Raw genomic sequence first — 24,028 nt, forward strand, 5'->3', positions numbered from 1 at the left:
ACATTCTCATAGGGGTCCGACGCAGGAAATTGATGGAAAGCCTTAGTCCAAGTTTTCCCAATCAATATTTATGCACATAATTAAGTAATTATTTTATACATGTCTGCACTTTCTAAACAGGGGCAATATTAAATTTTACAACAATTCATAACATTCATCTAGCCGAAATGACTTCAGGTACATCTTGTTCAGGCTATGGAGATGTGTGTTCTGAACAGCAATATTATGCTGCGAGTTGCAGGCTGTCCAAAGCAACCACATAAGAGGCAACAGTTAGCAATCAGTTTGTTTTAGTATTTGTAGCGCAATTTACATGAGCGCGAGAACTAAAACCATGTAAATTTCTAATCGACTAAACATGGCAACAACTGTTATACAAATCATCTATAATAGTAATTTAGGGCAACATCTAATGCAAATAAAGGTTGGAAACAATGATTACGCGATTGCACGCACGCCTTCTAGCCCCGTTACGGCCGATGTGGGACCTACAGCGGTTTTGTGTGGGCAGCCCCAATTGGGCTGGGTGTTGGTTTTGAACCTAAATCCCACTTGCAGTTGCACGTGCCTTCAAATTCCCCACAAGGGACGAATTTTGGTATCATGCGGGCCCTCCCGCCTTCCAGCCCCATTACGGCCCATGTGGGATATAAAGCAGTTTTATGAGGGCAGCCCCAATTGGGCTGGACGTTGTTTTTGAACCTAGAGCCCACCTGCTGTTGCACGGGCCTTCGTAGTCCCCACAAAGGACCGATTTTGGTACCATGAGGGCACGCCCGCCTTCCAGCCCCAATACAGCCTATGTGGGACCTAAAGCGGTTTAGCTAAGGCTGCCTCATTTGGGCTTCACGAGGGCTTGCCCAAATTGAGCCCTTATTCATATTTCACCTGCCCTCAAGTAACCTACAAGGGACCGATTGGGGCAGCACGTGGGTATGTCCGTTTTCTTGCCCCACTACGGCTGATGTTGGTCCCACAAAGATTAGCGGCCTCATTTCGGGTCTATGAGGGCTTTCCCATATAAAGCCCTCATTTAGGTTGGATTGCCCTCAAATATCCGGCAAGGGACCCTTGTGGTCTGGATGCAGGAATGTGATCTCCATTAGCCCAAGAAACGCCGCTATGGGACCTATGCGGGAGGAGCAGGGGCAAGCCCAAATGGGGCTTGCCCACGTTTGCCCCCTCGGGGACCGATGCAGGTTTTATGATGGTTGCCCCAGCCCCACTTGCCTACATCGGACCTACTGGGGCCCCACATTCTGTGCTACCTGGGGAAGTTGAGGGGCTCAATCAAGTCGATTGAAGGCATCGCTCCCTTGCATTTACATCAGCTTTCAAACCAATACCTTGACCTAATCCGGTGCTGTAGGTTTTATGTGAATGTGCCTGTTGGTGGCTGAAAGCACCAAAAGTTGTGGGCAACGCAGCGGGGAAGAAAGGTAGGGTGCGTGATTTGCAAGAGGCCATGGGGCATGCTTCCTTTTGTTCCTTTCCTCGATTGTTTAGCCAATGCAGGGGTCCAAATGCAATTTGATTAGGAGAGGAGCAATGCCCGACATATATTTCTCATTTCTGCAGCGGCAATGGGTCATACTTCATATTGTCACGTAGTGGGGACAAGCCCAGTAGCCACCAATGATGCCACTGGTGTTGCGCATTAATGAAACTCTGTGTTGGGCTTACTTTTCCCCGCAAGAAAACTTAGGGAATCGATGGTGGCGATAAGAGCAAATGTGATCGTCGGTCATCGTAGTATGAACGCCTGTCGCACCTGCCAACGCTCAATTTAAAGACGACGAAGAAACATCTAGATAATGTAGAAAAAATGTGCCACCCTAGTATTCCCACAGACATCCCCCGTTAACATTTCCTTGTCTTATCATTCTGTCCTAATCCCGCAGGTTGATTCTATTAAATATTTTGGTGTATTATACGACCCACAGTTAGACTGGAGGCCTCAAATTAGAAGCCTTGTGCTTAAAGGTGAACGTGCCCTTGGTCGATTGATAAGAACCAGCAATAAGAAATATGGTATGCGTCGGGACACTCTGCTCTTGCTTTATAAGACCTACGTATAATCAATACTTGAATTCGGCTCCATTCTCTTTTCTGGGTGCCCAAGTTACAAGCTTGAACCCCTGTTTGTTTTGGAACGACAAGCTATGCGCCTTTGTTTAGATCTGCCCAAATCAGTGGCCAATGCTTTGCTATACTTGAAAGCTCGGATACCTAATCTAAACTCGCAGTTTCAGCTTCTAACTGTGCGAACATATTTAAGGACTTTGGAGCCAGTCCGTGGAGTGGCTCACCCCATATTTACTTCGATCCCATCACACTTCTTTGATAATATTTTACCTAGGTATAAGCTCCCTCAAGTTGTGTTTACTAATTCCCTGCTGTCCTAACTTTCAGTATCAGTAACCTTTTTAGTACAAGTTGACCACCGGCGGCCTAATACTATAATTTCATTTGATGACACCCTCGCAGGGAGTGCTAACCATTTGTCTGCCAATGTATTAAATGCCCTTATAGAGGATTACCTAGACAATTTTCCGAGCCATATTGCCAATTTTACAGATGCGTCTCAGCAGGATGAAAAAGCAGCTATTGGCATATACTCCCAGACTATACGCCAATTTTCGATGCTGAGTTTCTGGCCATATAGTTTGCTTTGACCAAATTCCCAAGTAATACTTCTAAGGTTATTTTTCTTTGTGACAGCCTATCAGTGCTGTCATCGCTCGAAAATTAGAAGGACGCTCTGCTTTGCCGTTCACTTTATTTTTTCCTTCCTCCTCACATTTCAGATTTGCGTTTTCAATAAGTCCCAAGCCACTGTTGTATTACATATAATGAAAGGGCAGATTTTTTAGCAAAATCCGCTCTTGGTGGACCTCTTGTTCCATTCATACCTAATACCGTTTACTTAACTTTAACACGATTTCGAAATGTCCAACGTCTCCATCACCTCACTAACGAGCCTTTCCTTACTGCACCAGATTATCAACACCTCAGATGGCCTTTGTGTGGCCGTATGTGTGTTTTAAGGCTATGTGAAGTGTCTATGACTCTTGCGCTGCAGATTACCCAAACTAAATCTGTATTTATGTCGTTCGGGGCTATCCGCTACTAAACTCTGTGAGTATTGCAAAGAAATTGAATCCATAGATCATTTTTGTTCTCTTTTGCCGGACGTTCGCATCTTTCCGCAAAATTTACTTAGCAACTCCCATTTCCAGATTAGGCCTTCCACTAACCATTCCAGTTCTCCTCTCCTTCGGAGCAAGCGTCAAGGGATATGCCTTAAAACCAGTTTGCGATTTTATTATTACATAATTTAAACAGGCAGATACCTATCCTAGGTACGATTTAATTACCTTTTCTTTTCCTTTTTATTTTTTCAATATTCTAGGTGAAGATTAATATTTATCTGAATACTCGTCCTTGAACATAAATATTTACAATCTACAATGCACCCTGACCAGTCCCCTGCCGTGGGTATGTGCCATTTTCTCTCAGGTCATCATAATCATCATCATCAATGGTGACTAGCATAACCTGGAACATTGTAAAACCACGCGACAGTGGCTAGAATCTTCGAGATACATATCCAGGCATCCTTTCCGACCAAGAAAATAAATAAGCAAAGAATATAGAGTCGATCTGCGTGCTAGATTCACAATGATAAGACCGCATACCGGTGGCTGTCGAAAAATGGTTCTCAGCATTACTCCCCTAAAACGCGTGGCTTGATGCTCAGAAAATTAACACAAAAAGGACAACTAAATATGAGAATTTAAAATAACTAGGGCGTTTAGCGCCTCTGATAAACATTTAAGCGCACAACATGGACGACATCTGGATGTGCCCGGCCCGGAATGCTGTCGTGCTGTCGGGGATGACTTTGTAGTTAAGGTGTACAGTGCTCCAAAGGGCTTCGTATGGGCCGAGGTACCGCCGCAAAAGTTTTTCACTAGTCCGCAACGGCGTATCTGCGTCACAACCTAAACTTGATCACTAGCTTCGAACCATACGTCCCTTCGTCGCAAGTTGTATCTAGGCTTGGACGCGCAGCCGGGCGAATCGCAGGGCTTTCTCTACCCGCTGCAGATAGGCGGCGACGTCGAAGTGGTCTTGTGTCCCTTGCAGCAGTATGGCGTCGAGCGGTGGCGTTGGCTACCTACCGTGCACAAGCTTAAACGGGGTCGCTCTGGTTGTCTCCTGGACGATCGTGTTATAAGCGAAGACCACGTATAGCAGGGTGGTGTCCCATGTCTTGTTTTCGGCGTCGACGTGCATGACAATTATGTCTGCAATCTTTTTGTTAAGGCACTGCTTCCCTCCATCGGTGGTTGAGGAGGGGTACGCTGTTGTAACTTGTACGTCGGATGACTTGTAGGACTGTAGGTCAAGATCGCCTGCGTGAGCTGTGCCGTAAATTATGTTCCCTTGTACTTATCAGTACTTCGGGGGCTCCATGTCGCCTTAGAGTGTGGCAGAGGACTGAAATGTGGAAGTGAGGGTGGCGACAGAAGTCGCTTCGTGGAGTCGATCAGCAAGCTGCGCCAGGCGGTTGAAAGGCACGTCTCGTGCAGAAGCCAAGATAAAACGGGTGGACTGCGGCAAGAGCGGCACGAAGAGCATCCTCAACAACGCAACGTTGGCGCCGACAGTGCTTTTTGTCATGCTCTGCCACATGGTTGTGAGCAGCTGGGGTGGGCGGCAGTGTGCAAGCTCTTCGGCGATGAAGAGCTGAAGACGCGTGCTCTCGGATGCCATTTTGCAGTGCAGAGCGGTGTGCCTGAGGAGCTGATATAAGGCATCGCACATTGGTCCAGAGATAACGTCCGGGAAGTCATCAGCCATCGCGGAAGACAGGTTTGAAAGGGCGTGCTGGTACCGGGAAATCTGTGATGTGATGCGGTGACGATGGAAGATGACTTCCAGCCGAATGAACAATTCCTGAGGGTTCGTGCGCTATAACGATGGCAGGCAAAGCCGAATGGCCCCCAACGTCCCGTGGTGAGAGGTAGCTAGGCCGCAGGTCATCTGAAGAGTGAGGGTTGCCTGGTTGGCCATTGTTAAGTACGCGGTCATCACTCTCGGTCTTCGCGGGGTTACAGTGGAGCACCAGAAGTAGATGCGTTAAGTATCAGGTTTTTTTCTCCACATTCCGTCTCGTGGGCGCACAGAAAACCATTTAGCCGGGAAGTGACTGCACTAAACTCCATGTGTCGAAAAATATGATAATTTGCCTTTATTGGCTTTTTAGAGCAGGTAATCCCCATAATCTGGCGCACAATGCTTCAAAATAAGGTGCATAGATGGGACTATCGCCAGCACTTGAGCAGGAACGTTGAAATGCTGATATACATTCTTGACGAGGATTGAGCACCTTGCTTTTGAGCACCCACACTCCGCATGATGGCCAGCCTAGATGAAAAGGAAGATGCTGCATCACTTTTTCTTATGTAAAAACAAGTTGGCTCATGCACTTTGCAACGACAATTAAAACCACTTTCTGGTATGACTGATATATCTGTTCCTTGCCTACTTTTTCTACACGTGACCCAATATTCCCCCTCTCACCTCTTTACGGGACCGGTTAGAAGCAGGTGATATTTAACCGCTATAGAAATAGTTATTTAAATAGTATACAGGCATTCATATACATCAGCAGATATGGAAATGCTTAATCATGTGCATCGCTTACATACCCGCTATATAAATATAATAAGATTCCAATGTCAACATTATGAAACAAATAAAATACCAAAGAAACATGATTACCACTAGTATCGCCCACAGCTATTTCAGAATGCACAAAACTAGCATAAAGCCTGCAAATATTTTTATTAATGCTTTAATAGCTTTACATTTTAACACTTTCAGAAGTGTTCAATAAAAGAGAACTTTGAAGCGTATATGATTTTTTTTAAATATCTAAATACTTCTGCGATCTGGCTTAGAATTTATTCGAGATACGCATATTTACACGGCTTCCAAATAAATAGTATTTTATAAATCCTTTTGGCTGACGCAAATAACGAGGTTCTAAAGGTGTCCCGAAAAGCCGGAAACGCAATGATTCCTGAATAAAAAAGCGCAACAACATATTTCGAAACAAAAATATGCAATGCTCCCTCTTAACATTTGGCAAGCCTTTATGCATTTAAACGTTATCAGCCTTCCTAAGAAGCATTGGTTATCATGCTGTGGTTTCCATTAGTTGGCTGTTGTTGGTCCGATTTAAACAAATATCCAAAGAATTAAACAAAATGCAGTACAGTAAACCATCGAGAAGCTACTCACGTGGTCGGTTTCATAACATTTCTGAATAGCTAAACATCTTTGTTCTTATCTCTGGGTCTCTGAACAACGCACCGCTTGCAGAATGTGCGCTAATAAGCTTTTTGTGCTTCGCGGCTGATATGTTTTGCGTGCATGTCTTGAAGGTGTGTTGTCTAGGTTGCTATACGAACTGAATGCCTGCTGTAGGTCTTATTAAATACCTAAGAATTAAAATATAACAACAAAGTACAGCAATAGCTTCGCACTCTATATTAATGAACAGGCTCTTCTACTCTAGGAGATTTACTGGTTGCTGAAGCCTTGCCACCGCTTGGGGATACCCTAGCGAACAAGTTAAAACTACTGGAGCACAGAGAGAGCAGAAATCGAAACTGTGCTGGTCTCGGGTCACTAGAGAAATTTCTAAGCAGATAATTGGCTGATGCTGCTGCATTTGCGACATTTCCGCTTGCTTCACTTCTTTCTACATAACTCTAAATATTTTAAAATAGCACTTGATTGCAGTAAGTGCTCCTCATGCGGTCAAACATTTGATACAGACCACTTGCTAATAAAATGTGGTGAATGTGTCTTGCATTTCTACATTGATAAATGTATATATCTAGATAGCTTCTCTAAATGAAAGGTGCAAGCAGATAAAGCAAAGATGCTCTGCTTTCACAACTTCTGCAAGCTAACAAGAAATCGCAAATTCTTTGCGGAAAGCTACAATAAGTAATGATTAATATAAACATAATGTTGTCCTTAATTCAAATTCTGGAAGCAATAATCGACAGGTCGAAGAATTTGCAGGAATTCCTAACAAATATAAAGAGACCGGTACAGCAATTGTTGGACACCTACGCTGAATTAAGAAACGTCCAAAATAGGCACGATCAGGAGATACAAGAATTGAAGAACAGTGCTATGGAATGTTCGCCAAATGAAAGTTGTGTCTAGATATAAACAACAGTTAAATAAGGTAGAACAACACAGTGATAAACAAGAAGCGGAAAGAACACACTGCCCTTCTGCTTGAAATAAACAAAAAAGGTCAGCAACTTCGAACCTTAGAAATATGAGGGGGGGGGGGGGGGGTTACATTATATGGATACATAGAATCCCATAAAAAGATGGCAAGTCGCACTTCATTTTTTGAGGTTTACGTCACGAAGTCTGAGAATGAAATGGTATGAAAAAGACATGAATTGAAGACAACTAAATCAGGCATCAGATACCTTGAGAAGCTGACGGGAAGCAACAAGCGGCCGCGCTGTCTCGCAAGACAAAGCGAGAAAGCTGGCTATCATTATGTCTGAAAGTAAGAATGGCGGGTCTGCAACGCAACTGTTCTGGTGCAACTGCTACAAGAATCCGAAATGAAGCTGACGTAGAAAAACCTTTCTTAAGAATTATCTTTACGTGGTCTGATATCCAAAATGAATGCATGGTAAGTTACACTACTGAAAGTGTAAACAGCTTGCTTAACAGTGAACAGTGCTTCTGTAGAAAAGAGATCTCTGTTTTCTATATGAACGAGAGAAGACTGCGAAACAAGCATGTAGAAGTCATTGCCCACTTGTCCATCTTAGATTTGTTGTTTTTATTGAGTAATTTTCTCTTAAACTTGATACTATCATTGCTCGAAGTGCTTAGTGATTATCGGCTAGTTTGAGACTATTTGCCACAAAGGCGTGATACCTGTTGTCGTTTGAATATGTAATTCCTTTGAATGTTATCAAGATATTACAAGCTTGTGCAACAACTTTGAAAGAGTATAAATCGGATGTACAAATCTACTCGTTCGCGCTGTTTACTATCCGCTAAAAATTATTCTTGTGAATTTTTGTAGCTCTGTTGACATAGTACTGGTTTTTGCAAATGTCAAAAAATGCCATGTTGTTGTGGGCGACTTCAATGCCGAAATATTTTCAGTTGAAGATGTCAAACATCAACTTTTAAAGGTTATGCATGCAAATCGGTATGGTGAAAACCTGATCACAGAAGCCACTATGGTAACTACACAGTCAAACAAGTTAAGTTTTTCAATGGGCGCTTCGCTAATGTTATTAAGCAGTTAACTTTCTCGGGCGCGTTTTTCTTGGATATTAGGAATCGCCCATGTATGTTTGCAGCACTTGTCATATAGCATAGATTAACGAACATACTAACGTAAATAGCATTGGGCTTTAGTCTCTACATCACTCTTGTCAGGCGCCTATGATGAAAGAGATCTCTCCACGACATATGGAACCTTTAATTCTACATACAGCTTTGTTATAATGCCGTCTTTCCCCTATCAATTGCTTTTGAGCATAAAAATATCCTCAAGCAATGGATAATTGCAAATTAACCACATCGAACAAAACAATGTTTAGTCTGTTTATATATAATAAAAAGGCGAAATATTGCGTGCTCATGCGCCCCAAGCACGGCATAAATTCAGATCTTAAAAAAGAATTTGCGTTTTTTCAAACAAAGTTTCCAAAATCGACAAAAATAGCAGGAGTACTTGGATGGTTTTAGGCGAGCTGACAAACTCCTCGACAAGTGATGTACCAATAAGAAATAATAGAACAAAGTACTTTTGTGAATATGTAGCCAATCTGATCACAATTTTACATACGGGTGGATACGGGGCTACAATCACAATTTTCGTCAAAAAGTGTTTTTAAAATTTGGTTGTTTTGGAATGTATATATAATAAAGAAACACCTCTCAAATTTGGTTCTCATCTGTGGAACAGAAAAATTAAAGTTATTTTTTTATGCGAAATGGGGTACAATCACCATCTAACGCGTCTATGCAAGCCGATGTCTAGACACTAAGGCATAGGGGACAAGTAACTGAAAGCATAGTCTATACCTTATGTTTGAATGCTTGTCTTTCGCGCTCTCTAGACAATAGAAACCGCTACCATGATTACATCAGAAAGGTAAAAAGAAAATATCAGAAAGAAAAGGCAGACTTTTCGGCGTAGTAAAATGAGTTAGGAAACCGACTTCGATTGTTGGGATATCTGAAGTAAAGCATGTAATGTTACAACGCTGTTTTCACACCACTGGGAGTGCAGCTAACCAAACTTTTCTACAAACGGCAGATATGATTTAGTGCCTAGATGAAGAACCATGCAGTAAGCAACAAGGAAATAACTTCACGAGCGCAGACGTAGGCGCTGGAGACAGGTCTAAAGGTGAGAAAAAGAGGCAACTCATAACAATCGCCACAGAGCAGTGTCGTGTTGAAAAGGTTGGCGCAACTTATGCACAAGGAAAACTTGATTCATTTATTTCGGTCCTAAATTTAAATATAATATCCTGAAACGTTTCAACTCATTTTTCCCAGTTCGCACTTCTCACAGGAGCAAAACAGTTAGGAGACTACCATTTCCAAATTCTTTCACCAATGGCTGCTTTCAATGTGGTTTCTGGAAAAACGTTTTGTTGGTAACAAGTTACGGTGCTTCCTAAGTTCCTATTTATTGCCTAAAATATCAAACTATCATCCATATGACATATAACGCAAAAGAATAAAAAATTACGTTCATTTTTAAAGCGGTCAGATTTTGACCAAAAGGTCACAAAGAATCCCAAGTGACCCTTACCTTGCACAACGAACACCTATAAGTTATCTAAGCACAGATGGTTCGTACATCTTGATTATTTTTATGTTATAGTTTGCCTATTCTGACACACTTATTTACTAATATTGACAGTTACAACTCTTTTCTGTTTGTACTAATGTGATGAAATCTAGAACATATTCTAATAATAGAGACGTAAGCCATGCCTGAAACATGTTTCGACATTCACGCAGCGGTTCTAATGCTGACCCTTTAACTATGCATTCCCCATAAACGTCGAAGCTCCGAAAATTGTTCCTGGGAACAAGTCTGAGAGCCGCATCTTAAGTTATATCCAGCCTAGCATAAAAAAATGTGCAGATATTGTTCCTGCATCTGATATGAGGTCCGTTTTCTTTTTAACTTCGTTGAGCAGAAATCTGCAGTAACAAATTCGAAGTATTCATTGACGATATCCACACCATGGAATTGACATTGCAGCAACAGTGTCTGTTATGAGTTTAGGATTCAAGAATAGTTGGGGACGCAAGGTTATGTTCTTTATGAACCTAGCTGTGGTATTTGTCGGTGAATCATTGGTGCCTCTGGGTGTGTGATGCGTGAAGGTTGTGACAGGCTGTAAGCGTTACGAACGAACGCCCAGTTTGGCCTCGTTCCACAAATGAAGTAATTTTAGGTATACGCTTTTTACAACAGTGTTGCGCAACGTTAGACTGCTGAAGTGGACAGATTTCGCTGAATACTATTTGCTGTCAGCTGTTGTAGAAACCTCGTCGCCAGATTTGAGAGCGTTTTCTGTGTCTGAATATACAGTTGTACCTGTGAGGTCCGGCAAATTCATCAAAGTTATTTCATGAACAAAGTTGTGTGAGGATTTAGACGCCGTAGTGGAACCTACAACACATTTCTGTGCAAAGAAGTGTCTTGGTGCCTATTTGCTTGGTTTCAGTGACCAGAGGTCATTTCTTTTTTTGAACTGTGTATTATTCAGACGAGCTAGCGTGTTACATCGTGATATCAAACTGGCTCATTTCGAACAAGCTGTGTCGAATTCAGTGGCGGCCCAAAGTGACTGTGCTCTTGAGAAGAAAACACACCCTTTTGCCGAGTGTTGAATCCAGGCAATAATAAACACATCTTAGGGAACACAGGAGCGCAGAATTTAGATTGACCTAGTTAACTTCAGAACGGGGTGATGACTTTCGAAGTGATTACGATGACGTTGATGATCGTACAGGGCCGAGGAGGAGCGCCAAGCTTCTTCGTCCGCTCGTCCGGCGACACTTTGCAAGTGGGAGAAGTCTCGAATATAAAGGCTGTTTATTCAAGACAGGGCCAAAGACGTACAGGGCAGATTAAAAGATGACAGTCCAGAGGCGGCCGAGACCCGGTGCGCTCTCCCCCATTTCGAGCCAAAATATCTCCTTAAATCAGTTTCTCAGGCACATCCTACACATCAATTACCGTCCTACTTCTGGTAGCCAATCCGAGACTTTTAGACCAACTTAAATGGGCCAATGGCGTGTTGGGGCTAACAAAGTTCTTTTTATTTTCCAGCACCGCGCGTTTCCTCGAAACTGTCGAATGTCTAAACACATGGCTACAGCCTCGCGGACAGACACGGAAAAGCACTCAAGGAACAAAAGCATCGCGCAGCAGAAGCCACACGTGTGGTCCGAGGAGCAGTAGCGGTAGTAGCGGTCCTCATTCCGTCTCCATTTATGGGGCATCCGCGCGCCGCATCTTCGAGGGCCATAATACACAATTCTCAGAAATAGAAGAGCTAGCTTGTCTTCGTCCGAGCCGCAAACCTCGACACAAAAAACTCAGCGCTCCGGCGATGGCCATTGTTTTACCGAGTGGTGTTCCACCGGACGCGCACAACAGAGGGAAACCAAGTCAGCGAGCAAGGGGAGGCGGGGGAAACGGGGCGGCCGGCAAACTGTTAGGCGCCGAATGATCCCAACCTAACACCCCGTAAAATAGGCATATTCCTTTAGCTCACTTGCAAAATTAAGGTCCGCTGTACTTACGTCTGGCTGCAGCGTCTCACCATCTGCATCTTCCAATGCCAAGTTCTCCCCAGCGCTCTCATTTGCCTCGAATTCCAATTCCTTAGATGCACTCTGAATATCTTGAGCCATCTCAGCTTCTGCTCATGCAACCCTAACCGCGAGGTCGGCGGCGTCCCTTTGCTCCCTTTTAAGGGCCTCGAAGACATCTGGCGTCAGAAGAGCGTCGACTTCTGCTGCCAGTTCATCCGTCACAGCGCACAGCGTCCGCAGTTGTGGGTTTGCCCCGCCATCCTCCGCACGTAGACTCAGTGGAACATAACAGAGCTCGGCTGACACAGTGCGTCCAAATACACCTCGTAGGCGCACGATCCCGCTTCCCTGTTCCCGGACTTCTTCGGGCACTACACTCTTCCTCAGCACTGTGATGTCTGCGCCAGAATCAAGACATGCCTTGAAAGGCTGCGCACCACAAACGAGGTCTACCCAGGTGAGCCGCGATACCTGCGCTACCACGTTCACTGCCTCCTCAGCTTGGGCTTAGGGTTCACGCACGGCCCTCGCAGCTTTTCTGGCGTCCTAGAGCCTGCGACGTGGTTCCGGGCTAGTCACCTTTGGTTTAGTCTGTGGGAGATTCCACTGCACTTGGCCGGGTTCTCCGCAGCCATAGAATTTCAGGGGACCTCTACGGTCGTCCCTGACTCGACCGACTTGACTATCTCCCTCGCGTGGCCTTGTTTCGTTTTTTCTTGATGCCTCTCCCGTTCTTTGGCAACGCTCCAGCCTAGTGGATTCAGATTGCTAGGCTACCTGCGCGAGCTCCATGGATTTATGCCATTTCTCCGTCTCCTGTTGGAGAACGCACTCGCGCACTTCTTCAGGCATAATTTCTTTCGTGCGGTCCGCCACATTTAGGGCCTGGAGCTTTTCCAGAGTTTTAACTTTGCGGCTTCGCAGATAATAGTCTAGAGTAGCTTCTAGCTTGGTGACGAACCGTCTCCAGCTTTTTGAATACCTTCTGCAAGCGTAAAACTTTCGCTTGTGCTCCTCGGCCGTGAATTTAAGTTCGGTGAGCACTAGCTCACGAATTTAAATCAAATGTCATGACCTCGTCAGTTGACTCATTGGCCACGAGCGCACTGCTTTTTTCATTTAGGAATGGTGTTATAATTGACCCAGCTACATCGGCGGGGATTTCACAACTTCTTATCATGTTCTCAGCGCTTTTGATCCAGGCTGGGATGAGAGCGTCCGACTGTGGCATCAGCGCGAGGACTGCTTTGAGATCATCAGCATACTGACCCAATTTTGCTCTTCGGCTGCCGCTATTCGAGACGCCCTGACCCATTTGGATTAACGTCTGCAATTGAACCTTCAATCTCAAAGCTTCGATCTCCAGCTCTCTCTCACTCTCTCAAGCTCATGTTGCCCTGGTCGCTGGAATTTACCGGCGCCGCAGGGCTCTGCCCTTCTACCGTCGCAATGCTCTCCGACTCTGCCCCGTCAGAGCTCCCATCACTCGCACTATCCCCTCCGGCGCGCTGCGCCTGTGCTCGGGTAGTGACGGACATCGCGCTCCCGGAGAAAACGAGGAGGGGCCCACTTGCGTTACGCCGACTTTGTGCTCGCTTGGTAGCCGGGTAAAGACCTCCGTTGCTCTGTTCTCCGGAGGCTGGTGGCTCACGGCGGAGTCTAGCAGGCTGTCACTGCAGGTCCTCCAGGCAGGCGAAGTCGCCCGTAGCCAGTGTCCTGAAGTACACCGGGTGCGTCCGCAGGCCCGTTACTGTAGTGCTCCGCCTCGTCGGTCACGCTTCGTTTGCATTTTCCGCCGCTCAAGCTTCTCGCTTCTCGGCAGTTCTCGAACCTTGCCGTCCCCAACTTCGCAGGAAGCCGCTCAGACCATCCTGGTCACGGCACCAGTTAACTTCAGAACGGGGTGATGACTGTCGAAGTGATCATGATAACGTTGATGTTCGTATAGGGTTGAACGAAGAGCGCCAAGCTCCTTCGTTCGCTCGTCCGGCGACACTTTGCAAGTTGGAGCAGTTTTGAATACAAAGGCCGTTTATTCAAGACAGGGCCAAAAGGTACAGGGCAGTTACAACGATGACAGTTCAGAGGCGGCCAAGACCCGGTGCGTTCTCCCCTATTTCGCGCCAAAATATCTCCTTAAATCAGTTTCTGAGGCACATCCTACAAATCAATTACCGTCCCACTTCTGGTAGCCAATCCGAGAATTTTAGACCAACTTAAATGGGCTAATGGCGTATCGGGGCTAACGAAGTTGTTTTTATTTTCCAGCATTGCGCGTTTCCTCGAAACTGTCAAATGTCTAAACACATAGCTACAGCCACGTGAGCCGACATGGAAAAGCACTCAACGAACAAAAGCATCGCACAGCAGGAACCACACGTGCGGTCCGAGGAGCAGTAGCGGTAGTAGCGGTCTTCATCCCGTCTACATTTCTGGGGCATCCGCGCGCCGCACCTTCGAGGGTCATAAAACACAATGCTCAGAAACACATGAGCTCGCTCGTCTTCGTCCGAGTCGCACACCTCGACACAAAAGACTCAGCGCTCCGGCGATGGGCATTCTTTCACCGCGGGGTGTCCCGTTTGACGTACACAACAGAGGGAAACCAAGTCAGCGAGCAAGGGGAGGAGGGGGAACCGGGGCGGCCGGCCAACCTAACAGACCTGCTTTCCAAGCATATTTCAGTTTTCAACATCGCCAGGCATCATTCGCCACTGATTCCCAATTCCCGCATTCATTATTCGGTTAATAATGAAACTTCTCTCATGACCAGCCCTACGGTGTCTAACCGAGTGAACGTCAGTTTATTGACGTACAAGTTCACAACATGCTCCAACCTGGCGTTATCCAGGAATGTTCAAGTTCTTTGGAAGCTCCCTGTTATCCTCGTTAAAAATAAAGACAAGACATGATGTTTCTGCTTGCACTATTGTCGCCTTATTGCCCTGTACAAAAAGATTTGTATCAGCCTCCACGTATTGAAGTTGCAATCGACTGTCTTCAATCGGCGTCATACTTTTATGCAGTAAATTTGATATCAGTGTATTGGCAGATACCAATGAATCCAAGCGACAAAGAAAATACATTTTTGACACATGATGATATTTACGGCTTTAACGTAAAGCCCGTATGATTCTACAAAGCACCTGCCACGTTTGATCGATTCGTGGTCACCATTCTGCGCGGATTGAAGAGAAAATTTTGTTTGACCTTTTAGGACGACGTTGTGATCATCGCCAATACTTTTCAGAAGCACAGTAGCCACCTCGTCATCGTTGGTGGCTGCATTGAGAGAGCAGGCCTCATCTTCAGCTCTAATAAATGCCACTTTGGCGAACGCCAGACAACTGGCCTTGGTACTTTGGTCGATAAGGATGCTGCTTGACCGGATCCTTGGAAGATTCAGGCTGTAAAAAGCTTTACAGCTACGAAATCAGTGAAGGTGCTTCGGAATTTTTTAGAACTGTGTTCCTAGTTTCGGCGTTTTGTGCCCGGCCACCTCAAAGTCCTTCTTACATCGAGGCCTATTCTACGCCATTTTTGCCCTTCTTCCTTCATCGAAGTTCACATCGACGCTGGCTTATGCTAGTCGTTTGATGAGCAAGTCGGAACGTAGCTGCATTGTTACGGAACCAGAGCGCCTCGCAGTCTTTCTCGCGGTGCAACAATTTCGTTTCTACCAATATGGCAATGTTTTTACGATCATTACCGACTACCATTTGCGCTGTTGGCTCCTAAATCTCCTTGACCATTTTGGCCGGCTTGTCCGATGGACTTCCCGCTTGGCGCTTTCGTCAACTTGTAGTGATGGTGACAACTTTGATTACTACCTGGCGCCTATCTCAGTAAAATTTCCTTACACGTAACTCTTCCAGACAGAACACCGGAACGATCAGAGTTTGGAACCGTTCTTTTCTGATGCTCATTCTTCAAGAAATTCGCGCTTCTGCGATCATACAAGAAGTTTACAAGAAGTTCACTTTACAAGAAGTTTTCAACCCTGGAGATGCGTGCTTTCTTCTCGTCGTGCCGAAAATCTCCTCATTTCATTTCTTGAAATGATCCACGATGATGCCACGTCGGACCACTTGGGTGTCACCCCGGCCCTTCATCGCACGCAAGAATGATTTTGCGGGCTGAAAATGCGTCAACCCATTGAGCGCTATATAACCAGATGAGTCGAGTGCAAGAAGTACAAGCTCCCTGCTATCCGTCCACCAGGACTGCTGCACCCTATTGCCCCTCCGACTGCGCCTTTTGAGCATGTAGGCATCGACCTCTTGGGTCGTTTTGCGCTGTCTTCAAAAGGACACCGGTGGATAGTGGTATATGTTGACCATCTCGCTCGATATTGAGAAACAGCCGCCATACCCTCAGCAACCGCTTCCGAAGTATTCGTATTTCTTCAGCAGTCTCTCTACCTGGCACGTGGTCCTCCTCGTATTCTGATCAGTGACCTTGGGCGCCAATTTACAGCTTAGGTTATTGAAGAACTCCTTCGTTTCTGTGCCTGCAATTACCGTCATTCAACGGCGTATCACCTTAAACAAATTGAGTTGTTGAATGCACCAACTGCACTCTGACCGCTATGCTGGCGATGTATGTGATTCTGATCACAAAAATGTGTGTGACATCCTCCGTTTCCTTACATACGCGTATAATACTGCGCAGCATGAGACGACTGGCTACAGACCGTTTTACCTCATTTATGCTCAATTTCCACGCATCTGTCTTGACAGAATATCCTTCCTTTCTCCCTCCACAACGAGCCTTCTATCGCCGCCACTTTATGTCCAGCCACAGAAGCTCGCCGCATGTCCGCCTACGCATGCTCACTCACAGGTGCATTCCAAGGAGCGATATGACAACGGATGCCCACATGTTTGCTCTGTCCCGGGTGATTTAGTGTGTTTGTGGACGCCACTGCGGAAGTGCAGTTTAGCCCAGAAGCTGGCGGTTCACTATAGAGGATTCTTTGTCGTTGTGGAGCCTCTGAGTGACGTGAACTATGTGATATTACTCCGAACTGAAAGTGGCCGATGCTCAAGCAGGACCCAGGTGGTGTATGTCACTCAGCTAAAACGTTCTAACCTAAGCAGATTGCTTAAACGCCTTGCCCTGGAGATTTCGGGGGAAGTGTCACGTGCTTAAAAGGAAGAGGAGGCTGGAGACAAAAGAAGAATCAACAGAAGCTGGCATGCCTTGCGGACTCGCATTGCTTACACTACAAATCAGCACCCCCGTTACGTACTGACGACGTACCAATAATATACTAAAAATAATGAAATAAATCTGCAGTAATATTGCGAAGTTATTAAATTACAGTTCGCGGTTCCTCAGAATTTAAAATTTTTCAAGGGAGACGAAAAATTGGTCGGCTTAATTTATTACAGAAGGGAGGAAAACATAATGATTTAAAACACTATTCACTAGTCTTAACCTTATCACTCTTTTCCAAAATAGTAGAACTGCCCAATAGAAACGTTTCAGTAATTTCAACGTTAAAAATCGCAATTTAACACATGCTGTTTTCCTTCGTTCTTTGCTCCAAAAACATAGTTCGCGTGTATTGCTGAGTGCTGATGCTTTGTATAATTGTACGCTTGCCGCAATCGCTCAGCTTGCTCCTGTGCCGGTGCTATAGCGCAGAAGAATAAATAATACCTTTTCTGTGCGCCACGATCAATACTTTGTATTGCTCACCTTTATATTGCTCACGTCCTCACTGCGTCCTCAACGTCTTCGTACCCGCGAGCCCTTCGTCGCCGAGATTCCAATTTTACGATGCGGGGTGGTCTGTTGTATCGCAAAAGCTATCGCCCGGATGGTCGCAAATGGCTCTTGGTCATTCATCGCCATTTTCGCACAGAACGTTCTGTGCCCATCAACACGCCGAACCGTGAAGCAAATATGCTAGCTTATTGAAGTACAGCCCCCGCCAGCTGTACTACTGGCGAGGGCTGTACAACTTTGTCCGCCGCTGTATTCGCTCCTGTGCTGCTTGTCAAAGGAGGAAGTCGTCTCCGCGCCCCTCAGCCGGCCCATTGCAGCTATTGTCCTGTCCAGCGCGACCCTTCGATCGTGTCGGCATCGACCTGTATGACCCCCTTCAATCTTCTAAATCAAGAAACCGCGGGATTATGATCGCTGTGGGTCACCTCACTCGCTACACGGAGACAGCACCCCTGCATAAGGCTAGTGCTCGTGACGTTGCCTCCTTCATCCTGCGTCACTTCGTTCTACGTCACAGGGCTCCACGTGAACTTCGCAGCGACCATGTCCATGTTTACCTATCAGAAGTGGTCCAGGAACTTTGGAAGCTTGACAGACAATAAATCGCACCACTACAGCTTCCCACCCTCAAACCAACGGCCTCACAGAATAGTTTAACCGAACTCTTGGTGATATGGTCGCCATGTACGTTTTGTTTTGACGCTTTTATTGGGGATCAGATGCTTCCTTCCGTCACCTATACCTATAACACAGCGTATCATGCAAAGACTGGATTATCCCCATTATTTCTGCTATTCGGTCGTGAGCCTTCCTGTCTACTGAACACCATGCTTCCTTACCACCTCAACAGCTCAGAGTGCACGTCTCTTTCTTCTGTTGCCCGTAATGCTGGGCAGTGCCGCCGGCCGGCTCCCTCATTCACGTCCGACATTCCAGATATTCGCCGACATGAGAGCAATCTTGGCAAGCCCGCTTCTGACTTTCCTACCAACACCATCGTTTGTCGCTGTTACGGCTGATTCGAAATTCTTTACAATGTATTTTGGTCATTACCGTGTATTGGAGCGTATATCTCCAGTTAACTACCTCGTGGAGCCGGCAACGCCTTCTTGGGACCACCGTTGCCGCGGGCGAGAATTTGTTCACGTCATTCGACGTAAGCCACATTACGAACGCCTTATCGTCCCCTCACCTTAAGTTGCTAGGATGGCTCCCTCTTTCCGCAGGGGCGATTGTAAAGAAGACGATGATACAGCGCCGACACAAACGATGATGAAGGCTGTTGGGTTCCTGACCGATCAGCTGTCGCGCACACTGGAATCTCCGGCTCTTTTGATTGGACGAGATTGTGCTGCGCAATACGATCGTCTTGAGACACCGGTCATCGAGTCCAGTCCACGGAACAGCCCCAATAAACCCTCTTCAATATAATAGAATACACTTTTTCCCCCGAGATGATGTCAAATATTATGAAGGCGTCTGTAAACTCTTGCATGCTCATGAGAGGAAACGATTTCGTAGAAGCCTTGTACTCTAGCCAAAGGCGGTGAACTCTCATAGCGTGCTCACGCAAGCTGACGAGCATTTCAGTAATATTTGACGTCACACCACTCTGAAGAAGTATACACGCTACGGAGGTGCCTATCTGAAAAGATTAGCATAATTAAGAAATTTATATATCTGCCCAGCTGATGCTACGAGTTGCCACTTATGTAATTATGCGTCTGAGCTTGCGTCAAAAGGAATCGTGGCAATATAACCTATGGTCCATTGAGCGCTGCCGAAAGAGTTAGTCAAGAATGGCTTTGTTTGTAAGTGTTTAAATACATCAAATCTCAGTGTAGGGTGTCTATATCTGATTGAATCCCGAAGTAATGCTGAACTGAAAGAAGATCTATCATGTGTAATTATTCCGTGTTCACTTTCAGCACAGCGAAAATGAAATCTCCAAAGCTCAAAACCGACTTCCTTACGGAACTGGCGTTTCAAGATGATTTCTACATTTGCCTTTTTTGCGCCAACCTTTCCATACGCCGCATTCACGAACGTCGTAATTTTTGCTCGTTTTAAAATAGTTGTTTTGTACCTAAATTGCTGCTCTTTTATTGGCATTAATGGGTACGGCCAGAACAATACTATGTATGAACACAGAAAGTGTTATAATGATTCAAAACACTTTTTTTACAGTAGCCTCTGAAATGTTTCTTGTTAGCACGTTCGAAAATTTGTCTAAACTATTTGCTCTCATGTATGCGGCTCTGGCAACAGATTTCTGCTCTTTCGTAAGAGCGGAAATTTATTGTTAGTACTTTTACGCGTAACAGAGCACAATTAAGAGCGAAATACATTTTTTAGTTTTTGTTCTTGTTTCCAAATGAATCTGAGATGTTATTAGGTGGTTTTGAACTAAATTACTTACTTTTCTACCTCAACGTTATGCGTACAATACGTATGTCACACCTCAATTAGAACAGATCTGCCCTAGATAAAATATATACCTTACAAATTCTAAGTATTTACCATTACCAGATTGCTTTTTCATACAGTAACTATATATACAAGGGAAATCGAATTACCGTCATATATAGACAATATAAATTTTTATGATAAAAACGACTCGTTATTGACTATGTTCTGAATTTGTAAATATTCCCTAACCTTTTGGAGATGCGATTTAATGGGCGCCGTACAGAGTGATAAAAATACAAGAGCTGTCAGCGACTTCATGAAACATGTAGTGCTCCCTTTATTCAACCACTTCCTAGCTATGCAGATTCATGCTGCTTCCATCAGAATTGCGCGAAGAGAACAGCTAGGAAACTCGCCACAGTATCGACCCGAAAATTAGGAACAAAAACGGCATACACCATAGAAAACACGAAAAGTACGGGTCTTTCTTTTGCTCCTAATAAAATTTAACATTTTTTATTATCTATGTTGATACACCAGGTCGTTTTATTAGGTGACCAATTATATCGATGACCACCGATGCATCTGCGCGTATATTAGCTGTTCAATGTACCAAGTCTTTTTATGGTACATCTACCCAAACCTCAAATAACGCTGTACATTATTGCACCATAGAGAGCGCTTCGTAGATGTTTATGATTTGACATTAGAGTTAAACATAGGTTTATCTATATCAAAAATGGTTGCAGCAAAAATATTTCTGAGGGCGATGATTTGCTCCAAGTTTATGACGATTGCGTAAATATAATATTTATAGTGCCACAAAATGGTGAAGGAACAATAATTGAGGGGAGGCCACAACGCGCGAGCCACGATTCGACAAAATTGCTGCTCATATACTTTGCTAAGCGTTCTTCATTGTCACCCCTCCACTTAGGCTTTCATTTTGAAGGAATCGTGTGAGTGGGCGGAGGATGTAAAAAGGGGAAGGCTGTGCGCGGGAGAAGCTTCCTCAGTTATAAGAGCTGGGATTGGCGGCTTGGGGAAGGAGGGTATTGACGCAGTGAATGTGACATTGAAAACCTTAGGGCCCCGACACAGCTGCTACAGCAGTCGCATGTTATCTAGGAATTGATTCGACTGAGAATGAAAGGCGAACAAATGAACAGGATCGCTGCAGCAAATACCAAGAAAAGTAGTAGAATAAAAATAATGATAGAAAACAATGATGATATTATTGGGAATGATAAAGGGAGAGATGGAAAAGTAATGTCGTATCCCGCAAATGGCTCACAGTGTAAGAAAGAAAGCTAACGTTTTATAGAAACTAACGAGATAAAAGGGAATTAGCGAATATGAGAGCTGCCGGGAGGGTAGCCGCGAATTCATAATAAAAATTGCATACCATAAACTAATTGTGTATGAGAGCAGAAGAGTTTAATGAAATATAAAAAAAACTACAGTAAACGAAAGCATGTTCTAACGCTTTCAAAAATATCATTTCCAGTACGTAATGGCGCACATTCTTAGCGTGAGGATTAGGCTTCAACCTGCTTTCTGCTGCAATAAATTTTATGAAATTAGTGGCCTCTGCGCCTGTTTTCTGTTATCCTGTGATCCTAATGCAATTCATTTTAGCGTCTCAGAGATCTTTTTCTAATAATTATATAAGTATCGGAAAAGAAGTATTTATGAGGAAGCACGTGTACTTTATATTCGCCAGCAATAAAAAGCGTTTCAAATCGCTCTTCTTTTATAAGCTTATAGTCCGTTTCATACATCAAGTGCAACACTACCAAAGCTACAGCTCTTGTTTGCGCTCTCCGCATCCGCAATAAAAAATAGTGCCTGCTCTTGACGAGAGAAATTAATAGTTGCTGTGTCTGCAAGCTCAATACATTTTACATTTGCCATCAATTTCATAAAAAGCACCTTTTTTAGGGAGAAAAGGTCGGATTCTGCTAATTTGTATGTTTTTTTATGTCGTTTTTGTTCGTGCCGCGTTTTGCTGCCCCGCAACCTTGCCAGCTGTGCCACCAGATAGCGCTCGCTGTGCCCTCCGCGCTGCGGATCTCTTTATGAGAAAATGGTTCTTTGGTGCGCATTTTTTCTATAAGATCCGCTCTGTGAAGATGTCTAAGCATGCGAAGCATGTTACTGCAAACGTGTATGCTCGGAATAGAGCCCGTTTCGGCAGGTACCACTCGCCTACGGAACGAGCGCGTAGTGATGCGCCTCCTGTTTTTTTTTCTCGCGGACTACTTGCGTAGCTTTCGCTGCGTTGCACCTGATGTATGAAACGGAGTATAGGGTAGCATATCAACTACTGTTCATCAACGACTTTCGCATAGCAGTAGTCATTGATGAACATATAAAAGAGTATTAACCCTAATCTTTCTACATGCCTGAAGCTTGGTCTTCATCCGTTTTCCTTCTATACACAGCCTTCCTTGTCTGTGAACTCTTCCCTAACAATACATCTTTTGTTAAGTTCTGGTGGCTATACTGTCCATGATGTTTAGGCTAAAAAAAGTGAACAAAACTCACAACGGCAAAAGAAAAGAAAAAGTAGAAAAAGGGTATGTAGCTTTCCTAAACTACTTTTTGTGCGAAAGTACGGGCTTCTTCTTTCTTCGTGTATTTGCTGTTCTGACACCATGCCTAACTGATACAATCGTTCTGCGGCAATATGAACCTAATTTGCGGCACACTCACTTGTACATGACGCGCCATCGGGAAGTCACCGCCTTAAACGATAGAGGTTAAATCGTGTCCTCCACGATCAGATCTTCATCGACCCGCTTGAAATCGGCGTTCATAGGTTCCTACTAGTTGCGACTTTTCGGAAACGTTCCGTAAACTGGCAGAAGTTTGCCCCTATTTAAACCTTACTATAACGCGCGAAGCACGCGCCGCGGTGGCTCAGAGCTTAAGGCTCTTTGCTGCTAAATATGAGTTCTCGGGTTCGAAGTCGACTTATTTGAGTACTCTGCATCTGTTTACATTTACTGTGCAAGCACTAAAGTCATTTGTCAGTTATAGCTTCAAGCACCCATCTCATCTCAGCTGGCTTGTGAACTTGAAATAGCCGCAGAAGAGACTCGAGCGTTGGATCTGCTATACCGGACGCAGTTGCAATTACTTTGCGAAGCCTTGTAGCGGTGACCGCACGAAACCGCTCGACCAATTAGAGTGAGGGCACAAATGAGATTCGACAAGATTCTTGTTCGCTGATAGTTAGCGGATGAGTGTTTAATTGGCATTAATAATCTGCTCGACTCATAGGTATCCTTTGCCAGGTATAGTATCCCTGTGAAAACTACATTCGTTTCGGACAAGGATCACTGCTTTGATCACTCTTCGTTCTAATATACTTTAATCTGTTTTATACAGCTGGATTATATAGTATCCAACAATTTGCTAATTCTGTGAGAGAAATAAGCAGTTTTTTACTTTGCTTTTGTTATATTGCTATTTGTATTGATGCTTCCATTTATGTTTATTATAGTACTATTTGTAGGCTCGCCAAAAATTAATAATCTCTAATTTTCGCCGAGTGCAACGCCGTAAAAATGCAAAAACAAAAATGCCAGTAAACGTTCTTTCCAGTGACTTATGCTCCATCTGCCTCTCTCGAAGACGCATAATGAGTCCGCTTCTCAGAGCTCTCGCATTTTTTACTATGCGCGGCGAAACTCTTTGTAAAAACCCATCTCTTTCTAGCATCTACAGAACGCAACATTTTGTACATCCTTCAAGGGCAGCAGCCACAAAATATTCATATTGCATGAATTCGTCCCTTATCTAGCGCTAAGATGATACACAACGTTAATCTACATAGGGACAGGGACCAGTTAAAAACATAGCTTTCCATAGGTAAAAATTGTACCATCAGAATGAACCTTTATGCTGATACCATTTTACGTACCACCTTACAACATCTCGAGCTATTTTCTGTTACTAAACA

The 24,028-nt window shown here is 44.6% G+C and overlaps 1 protein-coding gene across 2 annotated transcripts in view; it reads right to left on the reverse strand.

The window, feature by feature from the left end:
* Nucleotides 1-5,232: 5,232 nt before the first annotated feature.
* The window catches only part of LOC146174196 (uncharacterized), a 78,117-nt gene continuing 59,321 nt past the window's right edge, over nucleotides 5,233-24,028 (reverse strand). For both annotated transcript variants that reach the window (XM_084584523.1, XM_084584522.1), the window contains exon 9: nucleotides 5,233-5,433. In XM_084584523.1, coding sequence (XP_084440649.1) covers nucleotides 5,258-5,433 — 176 coding nt within the window. In that variant the 3' untranslated portion in view covers nucleotides 5,233-5,257. The remainder of the gene's footprint in view (nucleotides 5,434-24,028) is intronic.

The sequence above is a fragment of the Amblyomma maculatum genome, chromosome 11 (assembly GCF_055883805.1).
Source record: "Amblyomma maculatum isolate TAMU_Amacu chromosome 11, ASM5588380v1, whole genome shotgun sequence".
NCBI lineage: Eukaryota > Metazoa > Arthropoda > Arachnida > Ixodida > Ixodidae > Amblyomma > Amblyomma maculatum.